The sequence below is a fragment of the Nuphar pumila genome, chromosome 13 (genome assembly GCF_984573655.1).
Source record: "Nuphar pumila chromosome 13, dmNupPumi1.hap1.1, whole genome shotgun sequence".
In the NCBI taxonomy this organism is placed as follows: Eukaryota; Viridiplantae; Streptophyta; class Magnoliopsida; order Nymphaeales; family Nymphaeaceae; genus Nuphar; species Nuphar pumila.
In genome coordinates, this window is record NC_143261.1 from 49,746,559 (window position 1) to 49,760,847 (window position 14,289).

The window sequence follows — 14,289 nt, forward strand, 5'->3', positions numbered from 1 at the left end:
TTGAAGAATATTCCAAGAGACATGAGGAATGGGAAATGAAAAATTTCAAGATCCTTTGGATTTTTTCATCGGTTGAAACTAAGATCAATGCCAATATTATTAAGCTTAAGAAATCATCGGAAGCTTGGCATTATCTTGAAAAAATGTACACGTCAAGAAACTTATCTCACAAATACTATATCCAAAAAAGGGCTTTGACCCTTCAACAAAATGAAATGTCCATAAGAGAATATTTTGTGGAATTATCATCTATGTGGGATAAACTCGTGATGCTTGAGCCTATGTGGAATGTAGAAGCTATTGAGCTTAGGTACAAATAATTGGAAGATGATCATTTTTTCAATTTTTTAAATGGTCTTAGACCTGAGTTTGAGCAAATTCGGTCTTCTCTCCTCTCCTCTTTCGTTTCCCCCTCGCTTGAAGATGTCATTACTAAGCTAAGTGGGGAAGAAACTCTTATGAATTCTAGCAAAAACAATTCGAGTGTTCTTACAACTTCATCTAATGAAGAAAGCGATGCCGTTAATGCTGTTTCAAGACTGGGAAACAATGTACGAGCTTATAAGCCTCCTCACTTTAAAAATCAAAATCAAGGATCAAGTGGTCAAGGAGGAAGAAGAGACTACAACAAACTTGTATGCTATTTCTGTAAGGAACCAAGGCACATCAAACCTATTTACCCTAAATGGAAGAAGTTGCTTGCCATGGCCACCACTTCTCAAAAGGAAGAAAATGTGACTCCCTCAAATGGGCCTCTTTCTCTTCATCAAATCGTGGAAGCACTTCAACCACTTCTTAAAGAAGCTGTTTATGGGGCAGCTACATCTACCTCTCCTTCTCCTGGTAAGACCTCTTGGCTCTTAGATTCGGGTGCTTCCTTTCATATGTCCCCCAACATATGCTCTTTATCCGATTTTGTAAAACATTCATCACCATCTTTTGTTTCAACTGAGGATGACACTTCTCTAGAAATTAAAGGCACTGAAAATTTTGAAGAAAAAAGTTTTTTTATTCCGAAAATCAGATTTATTCCAACGCTAAATTTAAACTTGCTTTCTGTCTCTCAACTCTCGAACCATGGATGTGATGTAAAATTCTCATCTGATAAATGTTGAATACAGGATCGCCGGTCCGAGAAATTGATTGGAGAAGGCTCTAGAAAATGAGATTTCTACTATGTGAACTTTCTTCAAATTCCAAAAGAATCTTTTTGTAATGTGATGCATCACAAAGACATTAATGTATGGCACAAACGACCTGGCCATCCTAATGCCACAAAAAATTTGTATCTTCCTTTTGCCAAACATTTATGTAAGAAAATTTTGTTTGTAATGATTAAACACTTGGAAAAATGAGAAGTTTGCCATATTATCAAAGATCCATGTTTACTACAAAACCTTTTGAACTCATTCATTCAGATGTTTGGGGACCCACACCTATTATTTCAAAGGGAGGGCTCTCTTATTATGTGATATTTGTAGATGATTTCTCTAGATTTACCTGGATATATTTCTTCAAATATAAACATGAAATTTTTACAACATTTAAGACTTATCATATGATGATTAAGAATCAATTTGATGCAAATCTGAAAATCTTTAGATCTGATTCTGGAGGAGAATACCTCTCAAATGATTTTAAAAGCTATCTTGAGAAATATGAGACAATTCATCAAAAATCATGTCCCAAAACACCTCAACAAAATGGTTTGACACGAAAGGAAACATAGGCACATTATTGAGACAACGAGAACCTTGCTCATTTCCCAAAACATCCTGAAAAGATTTTGGGCCGAAGCGGCTCTTGCATCTGTTTATCTTATTAACCGCCTTCCATCCAAAAATTTGAATAAAATTTCGCCATTTGAAATTTGGTATAAAAGGGATCCTGATTATAGCAGGTTAAGGGTTTTTGGGTGCAAATATTTTATTTAGACAAATAAAAATGATAAACTTTCTCCTAAAGCCATTCCATGTGCCTTCCTTGGGTACTCTGAGACCCAAAAAGGATTTCGATGCTACGATGTCAAAAATGATAAATTATGTGTCTAAAAATATAAGTTTTCTAGAAAATGTTAGTGGATTTGAAAATTTTGAATCTCATGAGGAAAATATGGATTATTCTTTTTTTATTTGAATTTTTATCAAGAAATGATGACATTAGTGATGATGAATTCACATAAAGTGAGGATAAAGTAGAAGAGGATAACCATCCTCCTTAGCCTTTCATCTATCTTGAGGCTGATGATCGAACTTCTAGAGAGCCTGTTGTATACAGACATAGAGACCAAAACAGTTTTAAAAGTGCTATAGAAAAATATAGCGAGCCTAATGAGACAATAAGTTCTCAAAGAATTGAAAGAAATAGGAGACCTCCCTCTAAATTCATATCCTATGATTCTTTTTCTCCCAAACATAGAGCGTGCCTTAGCGCTATTCATTCATATGTGGAGCCCAAAATTTTTGAAGAAGCCCAAAAGATGAATGAATGGGTAGAAGCCATGGAAAATGAACTAAGGGCCCTTAGGAAAGCTAAAACATGGGAGTTTCAGGATCTTTCTAAAGGAAAGAAAAGTATAGGATGTAGGTGGGTTTTTAAAGTCAAAACCAAGAGTGATGGGACTCTTGAGAGATATATGACACGTCTAGTTGCTAGGGATATGGTCAAGAATATGGGGTAGACTATGATGAAACGTTTGCTCCAGTTGCTTGGATGGTTACCGTTAGATGTCTTATTACCATCGCTTTAATTAAAAAATAGAATATTTATCAAATGAAGGTTAAAAATACTTTCTTAAATGAGGATTTAAATGAAGAAGTTTATATGACTCCTCCTCCTGGCATGAATTGCCCTAATGGTAAGGTTCTTCGTTTACGAAAAACTCTTTATGGTCTAAAACAAGCCCCCAAAGCTTGGTATGACCGATTTAACAGTTTAATGATAGAAAATGAATTTGTCTCATGCTATACTAACACTGTCTTATTTGTAAAGAAATCTGATGCAGGAATTGTGATCTTGCTTCTATATGTTGATGACATGTTAATCACAGGTGATGATATCAAGGGAATTAAAAAAATTAAGTCTGCACTAACTGAAAAATTTGAGATGTGAGACTTAGGTTTCTAGGTTTTCTGACATATTTTTTGGTCATTGAAGCCACTTTTTCTCATAGAGGATATTTTTTTATCCCAAACTAAGCTTGCTTGTGAGATAATTGACAGGTCAGGCATTACTGATGACAAAATTTGTGAAACACCCGAGGTTGTGGGGTCCAAGATGAAGATCGATGATGTGGTTATTTTGGATAATCCTACTCCTTACAGACAACTAATTGGGTCATTGATGTATCTTAGCATCACTAGACCCGATATATCTCATACAGTGCACATTGCCAGTCAATTCCAACACACTCCTACGTCAGTGCACATGAGTGCAATCCTCCGAATCATCAGATATATAAAAGGGACGGTAAATAAGGGAATATTTCTTTCATCATCCTCTGATTTAAATTTAATTGCATATACTGACTCTGATTGGGGAGGTGACCCTAATAACCGTCACTCCACCATTGGTTTTTGTATCTTTTTAGGTGAATCATTGGTCTCTTGGAGGTGTAAAAAGCAACAGAAGGTCTCCTTGTCCTCCACTGAAGCTGAGTATAGAGCCATGACTTTCACAACCATGAAAATAGTATGGATTCGGCGTCTGCTAGAAGATATGGGAGTTCATATTCAAGAACCGACAAAGTTATGCTGTGACAATAAGAGTGCGATATACATTGCCAAAAATCATACCTTCCATGAGCGTACGAAGCATATAGAGATGGATTGCCATTATGTTCGGGAAGAATATTTGAAGAAAATTATCGATCTTCCATATGTGACATCAAAATATCAACTAGCAAATTTCTTCACTAAGGCGCTTTGCTTTCCTCAGTTTCATTTTCTTTTGGGCAAACTTGCAGTTATCACACCGTAAGTTTGAGGGGGGGGGGGGTGTTAAAAAATGTAATCCTTATATATATATATATTAGTATGTATATATATAAAGATACCTATATATATGTATATATATATATATATACTAATATATATTTATTTTGATCATAATACCCAAAAAGTGTATTTCTGTAAATTCACTTTTTACGCATATTCCACTTGGAATATGATTGTATTTTATTTTTTATTTTTTTCCTGTTCTTTCTTTCTTTTCCTTTATTCTTTTTTATTTCTTTTTTTTACGGCTTTTCATGCCACCTTGGGAAGGCTCCCAAAAAAGAGTCGTTGGGAAGCCCCCAACGGTCACAATTGTGACCGTTGGGGGCTCCTAACGACTCCTTTTGAGAGCTCCCAAGGTGACCCCCTGGATGTGTATAAATAGGGGTATTTCCCCCTTGCAATTTCATGTCTTGAGAGTCTCAAGCTTCTCTCCTTTTATTCAATATATTCATATTACATGTATTTGTGCATGTTTGCATTATTTTACGCTCTTTGCGTATTTGTTCAAGTGTTCTTTGAGTGTCTTTGTGCACATCTTTTTGTGAAGTATTAGTGCTTGTATGCGTATTGTCTCTTCGTAGACATTTTTACAGGGCCTCATACATCTGAATGTATTAACTCTAGTGGTCGAGAAGAGACAAAGGTTCTTGTTTGAAACGGTAGTCTTTTCATTTTTTCCAGAATATATTTTTCACATTTAAAATTCTCAAAATTACAATTTTTTTTCATTCAGGTATGTCCAAAAAATCCATTAAGCTTGGATACACTAGGATGTCCAAGTCTCTTGTGCCATAAGTCTAAGTCAACCTTTTGAACGTTACAACATAATGTATTCTTATGTATGTCTAAAAAATCCATGTATTATAAGCCTTCTTCTCTATGACCTTCCCTAATCAGCTTCCCTGACTGGTGATCCTGCACTCAACATTCACGAGAGAAGAAGGAAACATTACATCCATGGTCAGTTAATTATGAAATAAATAAAAGATTTAATTTGATTTTTGGAATGTAAAACTTTTTTGAGTTTTCAAAATTTCCTACTTTAATTTCAAGAGATGTTCTATCAGCAGTAAACACGTTTGACCTATTTGAGTTATGACATTTAGATAAGACATTAATATTTGGGGTCATATGAAACGAAGCACCTGAGTCAAGAAACCAAAAAGATTTACCTGGATCTGAGGTGCTAATGGAAGAGACTGCGGCTCCAGTAGAGGAAGACGCCCCCTTGAGCAGTGGTTGAAGTGCCTCGACTAGTTGTGCTAGAGACTGTTAAATTATGTAAATAATCATGTAATGTAATGTATATATTATATATATATAAGGTAATACATATACATATATTAATATATATGTATATGTATCTACCTATTATATATATAAAATATATATTTCTATTTGTTTAGCCGTAGGGGTAGTTTAGTCTTTTCCACTGTTTTACGCACATTCACTTTATGAATATGATTGTAAATTTATTTTATTTTTTCTTTCTTTTTCATTTTTTATTTTTTCTTTTAAAGTACCAAAAGGTACCTTGGGGGGCCACTCAAATAGACGTTGGGCCCCTCCAACGTCTATGAGTGGAGCGCCTCCAAGGCTCCCTTTGTGTTGTTATAAATAGGGGCTCTCCCCTTTGTATTTCTTCATGGCTTTGAGTCAAAGCCCAAGTGCTCAATAAAGTGATTCCAATATTTTTATGCCTTTGTGCATTTGTGAGTTGTGCTTTTGTGCACAAATGTTCTAAAGTGTTCTTATTGTGCATTTGTGCCAGGTTTATTATCAAGAATATTAAGGTCTTGATCTTAGTATCTTGTTTGGAGATACTTTTATATGGTATCAGAGCCTCGTTGAAGGAGAAGGATCGTGCATTTCTTCACTTGTGAAGTACCTCGAAAAACCTGCCCTCAAGTTATTGAAGTTTTGAAGTGAACCATCTCCTTCGGGCAATATTTTAGAAGCATCTTTTGTCAAGAAAGGTTTGAGAATCCTTTAAGGTACACATTATTTTCTATCTTCTTCCCTCTCTAATGGGTGAAAAAGACTCCCACTTCTCCCTTGGTTTTAAACTTAGTGGTTCGAACTACCATGTTTGGGCGGCAATATGGAAGCCCATATCAAAGGGAAGGGTCTTTGGGGTTACGTTCAAGGTTTCATATCGGAACCCGAACCCAAACCCAAACTTACAATCATAGAGAAAGGGGATATTAAGATTCTTGAAGGTGAAGATAGACAAAAGGCCCTAGAATAGTATTCCAAAAGGCATGATGAGTGGGAGATGAAGAACTTCAAAATCTTGTCTTGGATTTTTTCATCCGTAGAAACCAAGATCAACGCCAACATCATTAAGTTTAAAAGGGCCTCTGAAGCTTGGTTGTACCTTGAAAAAATGTATACTTTAAGGGACTTATCTTACAAATATTACCTCCAAAAGAAGGCTTTGACCCTTCAACAAAACGATTTGTCTATTCGGGAATATTTTGCCGAACTATCATCTATTTGGGACGAGCTTGCTATGCTCGAACCAAAATGGAGCGGAGAAGCTATTGAGTTAAGACACAAACAACTAGAGGAAGATCGATTCTTCAACTTTCTAAATGGTCTTAGACCCGAATTTGAGCAAATTCGGTCCTCTCTTCTATCCGCCTTCACATCTCCCTCTATTGAAGATGTTATCACCGAGCTAAGTGGTGAGGAAACCCGTATGGGGATTAGTAAAAATAATCCTAGCATCCTTGCTACACCTCAAAATGATTATGAAGCGGTTAATGCTGTGTCAAGACCCGAGAATAATATGAAGGCCTACAAACCTCCCCATTTCAAAAATCAAGGACAAGGAGGAAATGATCGATATGACAAAAGAGACTATAGCAAATTAACGTGTCATTTTTGTAAAGAACCGGGGCATATCAAACCCATTTGTCCCAAATGGAAGAAAATTCTTGCCTCGGCTATGGCATCCCAACCAGAGGAACGACCTTCTTCATCAAATGAGCCTCTTTCCCTTCAACAAATTGTGGATGCTCTTCAACCTCTTCTCAAAGGAGGCATTTCTGGAGCCACTATGTCATCCTCATCTTCTCTCGGTAAGACATCTTGGCTCCTAGATTCCGGTGCTTCATTTCATATGATTCCAAGTTCTTGTTTTCTTTCTGATTTTTCTAAAAATTTTCTTCCATCTTTTGTCTCAACGGCGGATGAAACACCTCTTGAAATTAAAGGAATGGGCAATTTTGAAAAACAAGACTTCTTTATTCCAAAAATTCGTCTTATACCAAAACTAAACTTAAATTTACTTTCCGTTTCTCAACTCTCGGACTATGGTTGCGATATAAAATTCTCTTCTGATAAATGTTGGATGTAGGATCGCCAGTCCGGGAAGTTGATTGGGGAAGGCTCTAGGAGAGAAGACCTCTGCTATGTTGATTTTTTCAAAATTCCCAAGAATCAATTTTGTAATGTTGCTCAAAACAAAGATATTCGTGTATGGCATAAGAGATTGGGTCATCCCAACATTGTTAAAATATCTTATTTTCCTTTTATTAAGCATCTTTGTAATGAAAATTTTGTTTGTAATGAATGTATTCTTGGGAAAATGAAGTCTTCTTTTTTCTCAAAGATCCATGTTTACAATAAAATCTTTTGAAATTGTTCACTCCGATGTATGGGATTCGTTTCCGGTGATATCTAAAGGAGGTTTCTCATACTATGTTATCTTTGTGGACGATTTCACTAGATTTAGTTGGATATACTTTCTTAAACATAAACATGAAGTTTTCTCAACTTTTAAAACATTTTATATGATGATTTTAAATCAATTCAATGGAAATTTAAAAATTCTTAGAACCGATTCGGGTGGCGAATATCTTTCCAATGAATTCAAAAGTTATCTTGAAAATCATGGTATTCTCCATCAAAAGTCTTGTCCTAAAACTCCATAACAAAATGGGTTGGCTGAACGAAAACATAGGCATATTATTGAAACAATACGAACTTTGCTCATTTCACAAAATATTCCGAAAAGACTTTGGGCTGAGGCAACCCTTACATCTGTCTATCTGATAAATAGAATTCCATCTAAAAACTTGAACAAGATTTCCCCATTTGAAAAATTATACGAAAAAGAACCTGATTATAGCAGGTTAAGGGTTTTTGGATGTAAATGTTTTGTCCATGGTCAGTTAATTATGAAACAAATAAAAGATTTAATTTGACTTTTGGAATGTATGACTTGTGGAATGTAAAACTTTTTTGAGTTTCCAAAATTTCCTACTTCTTTAATTTCAAGAGATGTTCCATCAGCAGTAAACACGTTTGACCTATTTGAGTTATGACATTTAGATAAGACATTAATATTTGGGGTCATATGAAACGAAGCACCTGAGTCAAGAAACCAAAAAGATTTACCTGGATCTGAGGTGCTAATGGAAGAGACTGCGGCTCCAGTAGAGGAAGACGCCCCCTTGAGCAGTGGTTGAAGTGCCTCGACTAGTTGTGTTAGAGACATGCTTCCAATGGAAGATTCATTGGATTCTTGCGGAGGTCCGACATAGGCAACCTTCTTTTCATATGGTTTCTTCAGTTTCTAACAATAAATTTGTACATGTCCTAGCTCACGACAGTAGTAACAAATTATTTTTCGTTTCTCAAAATCATTTCCGTCATTTGTTCTTCCATAATTCGGAGCTTTGTAAGTGCGAACATGATTCCCTGTTCTAGATACGGCTATAACCGAGTCATCATCATTTTTGGCAATTCCACTTTTGAGCCAATTTTCCTTCATGCTTAATTCTTCTATAGTGTCTTCAATTGAGGGAACCTTTCCTCGATGAAGAAGAATGAGCTTGGTAGCTTCAAAATCCGATCTTAGTCCATTGACAAGTTGAAAAAGTGTTCCGCATTCATTTGATTTTGGCGGAGTTCGATGTCTTGTGGGCATTGACACTTTGGTTCGAGAAGAACCAACTCTTCCCATAATTCGGACAAGCTATTGTAGTATTCTCTAATGCTTTTGTCTCCTTGAACCATATTCCGAACTTGATGTTGTAGATTGCACACATGTGCAATATCTTTAAGAAAATACAATTTTAAAATAGTCTCAAACATCATTTGCATGTTCAAACTTTGCAAGACTTGAACATTTTTTTATATCCACGCTACTTATGAGTCAAGACATAATCTTGGCGTGTCCCATTCTCCACTCTTTCCACTTTTTCTTATAAGTGTTAATGACTTTAGTTTTTTTTACCTCCGTAAGAGGTATTTCTTTCTCACCTTCGATCTTTGTGAGGATTAGTTTAGATTCCAAGTCGGTTCCATCCACTAGTCTCCACAACCCCTTTTCCCATATAAGGTGTTTCATAATTGAAGCCCATGTGACATAGTTTGAATCATCGAGCTTGATGGGTTTAATGGTGACGTTATCAATCATCCATTTTACAAGGATTAATAAGGAGAAAAGAAAAGAAAAGAACAATGAGTAGAGGAAAAAAAAAGCTATACTCTACCACAAATGATAGATACGAGCACACCTTTATATATACTTGAAGAAAAACGTCTCTTCTTTGAAGCTTGAGTGGTACACTTCCCAATGCATCAAGATAAAAAGCTTGATCACAACCAATATCTCTGATACCATGTAAGAAGAGGAAGCTCACAAAAGAAACTTCAAAAAGAAGCTTATGAATGATCTTTCACAATGAACACAATGGTTCATACAACACACTCACAATAGCCGAAATACTCAAAAGAGTGCACACACAAAAGAGAAAAAATATATCTTATTAAAGTGGGATAAAGCCCAGACAAGAAGTGTCTTTACAAAAGGGAAATAGTCCCATATTTATAGAGAGAAGAGAGAAGAAATAGAGCTAGGAGGGAGTCATTGGGCTCCCAACGGCTCTAATTAGAGCCGTTGGGAATTAGAGCCGTTGGGAGCCCAACGACTCCAAAAGTACATGCTACTTTTTGACTTGGTCAAAAAGTGACATGTCTAAGAGTGTCCTATTTACAAAACTAAATCCTAATTTTAACTAGTTCCTAACTAAACTAAAAGCTAACTAAACAAAATGTAAATTACATATGAAAATTACATTTTTAACATTCAGCTGGCCTGCTTCATCTTTTTGATGCATTCATGTTCTCACTTTAAGTACTAGAATTTGCACATTTTAATATCTGGTGTTTAGCTGGTAGCAGGTCATCTTAATTTTGCAATGTTTCTGATCATTTCCAGGAAAAGAGCTTTCTAAAGAAGTTGATAATCTAAACTGTCTACTAAAACTGGGAACCTATGGCAACAATCATGCTGAAAATTTGTTGAAATCTCCATCTGATGATCTTCATATCAGGCAAGAGTATTTTCTTCCTAAAACAGAGGCCAACTGCTTCTATGGCTTTTATAGCTTTGAAGGATTGCCCTGCCCTTGATATGTTCGCTTATGCTGGCACACTTAATATTTGTTAAAAAATATAATTTTGAAAAGATAATACAAAAAACACAAGAATATATGACAAAAGTAGCTAATCACTTGTTTACCATCACCACCAGAGTGGAGAATTCTTCGATGAGAGAATCAGAACATTGTTCGCATGACAGAGCTTCATCTAAAGATGATGGCGGATCCCCTTATAAGGTAGGTCCAAATATGATCTAACTGCAGGAAAACTCATAGAGATCGAACTTGCTTTTTCCTTTGCTAGTTCTGTGCTGCCTTTGATGCAAAGCTGTATGTTTCAGGTGGCTGGCTGTAAATTAAGCACGGTGAGCACAGGTATGCATGAAGAGAAAAATCAATATTCATGTTTGTGGCACTCTTTGATAGAGTAATAATCACTTTTAAACAACACTAATGACATTGTGGAATTTTAGGGAATGTAGCACCAGATCCTTGTCATGCGGATTGCTTATTTCAGACTCTATTGGAAACTTTGGTTGGCATGAGCTTCTCCTCTGTCAAACAAAAAGATGGGCTGCAGCTTTCTGTTTGCCACAAATTAAGTGGTAATTACCTGAATGAAAATCATACTACGTCACCTGATAGCATACTAGATATATCTTCTAGTTAGTAATTAAACAACCTGAAGAAATATTTATTCTATCGGACCTACTCTCAGCATCTCTCCGTTTTCTAACAATGGATTTCAACAGCACAGTCTATAGGTATATTGTCAACTAGTATCCGTTTGATGAGGTTTTCTTGTTCCGCTTATGTGGTCTGATTTGTATATGATTCTCATTTTTTTTTCTTTTAGTCAATGATTGATATACTTTGTCAATCAGATTCTCCTTAAGATGTATCAGATTCAACTTTGTTTTGGGTCTATTTTGTTTCTATAAGATTCATCATACATCTATACTCACAAGCACACACATGCGAATGCACACGTATTCCCATACGGGCTCTGCTCAACAGCTAGGGGCGACCATGATTGTCCGACCGTTTCCTGGGCATCCTGTGTTTGAATCCTGGGGTGAGTATCCGATGAACAAGCAATGGGGTGGGTACCCTGAGTGGGCCAGGGACCAACCCCTGGTGTCTTTTACCTTGATGGGAAACAGTTTCACAAGGGTGGTTGAGGTCCCTATGGGGGCATGCCCACGAGTCCCTCCTGGCCAGGAAATCCTGCTCCGGTGGTATCCCCATTACTAAAATATTTACACAAACACATTTATCCCAAGTTTTTGGCTCCTAACTATTCCTTCAGTGTCATCATGCTGCACTGGATTATTCACTAAGCACACTTCATTACTGAGGAGTGTGAATAACCGCAAGACTAGAAAATGAATTAGCTGTGACAGTGGATTGAGCATTGGAGAAATTTAAACAATGAACAGCGATTGTTTTGTACTTCTGGCAACACCATGTGATATTTTTGTTAATGACATTGCAGGATACACTTTCTGTTTGACATGGATAAAGAAACAGGGGATAAGGGATGCAGGTGCAGATGATGAGATTCTGTATCAAGTTTCTTCACTGGGGACATTTGAGAGGATAGCTCCTGAGTGGATGAGGGAAGATCTTATCTTCACTACACACATGTGCCTGCTTTTCTTTGAGAGGATATCTCAAGTTATCCGGCTACATAATTGATACTAAGACTGCTATCACATTGACAACTCAAAAGCTGTTTATGTTGTAGATTTATATCTATTTTCTGTATATCATGTATTTTAGATTCAGGGATGTGATCAATGCATCTCTTTTAGTTTCACAATTCTAATTTTGAAGACTCAAGATCATTCCACATTTTTAACTCGGCAAACTTTTCGCAGCTGGGACAGGTCAGAGTTGCTACTGCTGCTTTATTTATGTTTGTTAACTTGAACTATCTTGCTTTTTTCTGATTTATCTAAGTCTATAATCAGGGTTTTCTCTGCAGGAAAAGGTTCAGTGGCGGCTGTCAGGTTCACTTGTTTCCATGTTCTAGTAACTATGTACCCCATGAAATAACCTCTTCTGAACTAACCTTTTTTGTGTACATCATTGCAATGAGTTACTGTGAGCCTAGGGTAGTAGGCTTAACCAGAACGTGGACTAGCTTTGGTCTATACCCAAGTTGTATCTAGTGAAGAATATATATCCATTTCCAATTTCAGTTTGATACTCGTAATTTTAGAATGACACATGAGAAATATGGTTAAGTTTAACAGGAAATATAATCAAGTTTATGAAATTGAAGGTTTCAAGTATGCTTGTATCCCATGTGGTATATTTCCATAAAAAAGTAGGAAAAATGTATCATTCCTGATGGATTAAGAATAATAAGGCCTCGTTTGTTTTATTCAACTTACATGGGAAAGTGACCATGATGTAATCATTTTCCACCATGAATGAAATAAACATTAGATCATCATGGTGGCACAAGTGATACGGTCGCGGTAGAACAGTGCCCAAGATCTATGCCAAAAGAAGTCTCAAAAGCATTTTCACAATTATGTAGCGAGCGGTATGAATTTGTTACATATGTTTGAGCTCATTTGCAGAGATTTATGGCAGAATCAAGACTATCTGAACTTCAACAAGTCACTAGCTTTTGCAGCTATTTAAGCTCGATTAGACTTGTTGAATATGAAGCTACTCTTCTGATTGAGTCGATCGTCCAACTGGCTGAGAGATGAACATTCAGTGTTACTGAATCTGCAATTCAAGACAACAATTTCTACTCACCGTAATGGTTCTTGAGTTGATGCTAAGGAGTACTCCAGCTCAACAGTACTTCTTTCTAGATCAGTCATTAGGAAATGAATATCATCCAATACGTTTACAGATCTTCAATGGAGAATCGCTCGCTCAATGTAATTAGGAATCCAACAGAGTATGTCGATTAGGAAAACTCTTGAAGTCATATGCTCCATGAACCTATTCAGAATTGAAGGAGCAGGTAATGCTGGTATTTGGATCTGTAATTGCTCAAGTCAACTTCTAGAGAGATTGATCTCTCTCTTTGCTGCAGGTGGATCACGTTGATCTTTATTCTATTCTTGCTTGTGTGTTAGTTCAATAGATTTGTTGAAAGAAACGTTGACCAAGCTTTTCTTGATTTCCTGAGTTGATGGAATGGAGGAAGGAAAATATGATATTGCATTAGCTTATGGAATGAGCTAATGAGGCCTAATCCTAGTTTAGACTGTGAAGGAGGTCTAAGTAGGCCAAACCTCTCATGGAAGCCTCTCCCTAAAGAGCCAAAGCTAGAAGCTTTATTTTAGAAAAGGTTTACAAACATTTCAGATTCAAAAGCCCTTTACATCAGCCTTGTACAAGTATTTATAGCCTCAACGTGAGAGCACCTTACCTTGGACCAGCTGGGTCAATGTCTGACCTGGCTTGGTCAATGTTGGTTGCTAGACTCTTCTCCAATCAGCACTCACCAACTTGGCATGCTCAGCTCACTCAAATCTGATGCATTGCCTCTGCGCGAATTCAATTAACGCACTCTCGTCTGTGCAGCTTTAACCATTCTGACGCTCGAGCGCTGCGAGTGCTGGCGTTGCGTCATGCATCACTCGAGTGCGTGCTAACTCCTTACCACGTGCTTGCACATTGGCACTCCGTCGTCGTGCGCCCTGCACTCCCGCTCATCCTGCGTGCCTTGCACAACCGCATGGCCTTCACATTCCACGCGCTTGTGCATCCCGCATGTCCCACGGTTTCGTGTCCCACTTGACTTGCGATTTTGCGTGTCTGCCTACCACACACCTTTTGTGCCTACATACCATTCGCGCCAGCCTATCCCCTAGTGTCTGCATGCCATGCACACCCTCTTATCAACCTTTCGGTGTGCTTTTGAC

General features: G+C 37.0%; 1 protein-coding gene across 3 annotated transcripts in view; it reads left to right on the forward strand.

Moving 5' to 3' along the window:
• LOC149818331 (uncharacterized) overlaps positions 1–12,620 on the forward strand; it is a 51,937-nt gene extending 39,317 nt beyond the window's left edge. For 2 of the 3 annotated variants that reach the window (XM_089985631.1, XM_089985632.1), the window contains exons 6-11: positions 10,231–10,345; positions 10,546–10,630; positions 10,735–10,768; positions 10,867–10,998; positions 11,889–12,282; positions 12,367–12,620. In XM_089985631.1, the coding sequence (XP_089841757.1) occupies positions 10,231–10,345; positions 10,546–10,630; positions 10,735–10,768; positions 10,867–10,998; positions 11,889–12,091 (569 nt within the window). In that variant the 3' untranslated portion in view covers positions 12,092–12,282; positions 12,367–12,620. The remainder of the gene's footprint in view (positions 1–10,230; positions 10,346–10,545; positions 10,631–10,734; positions 10,769–10,866; positions 10,999–11,888; positions 12,283–12,366) is intronic. The other variant, XM_089985634.1, reaches the window with a different exon arrangement.
• Positions 12,621–14,289: the final 1,669 nt, after the last annotated feature.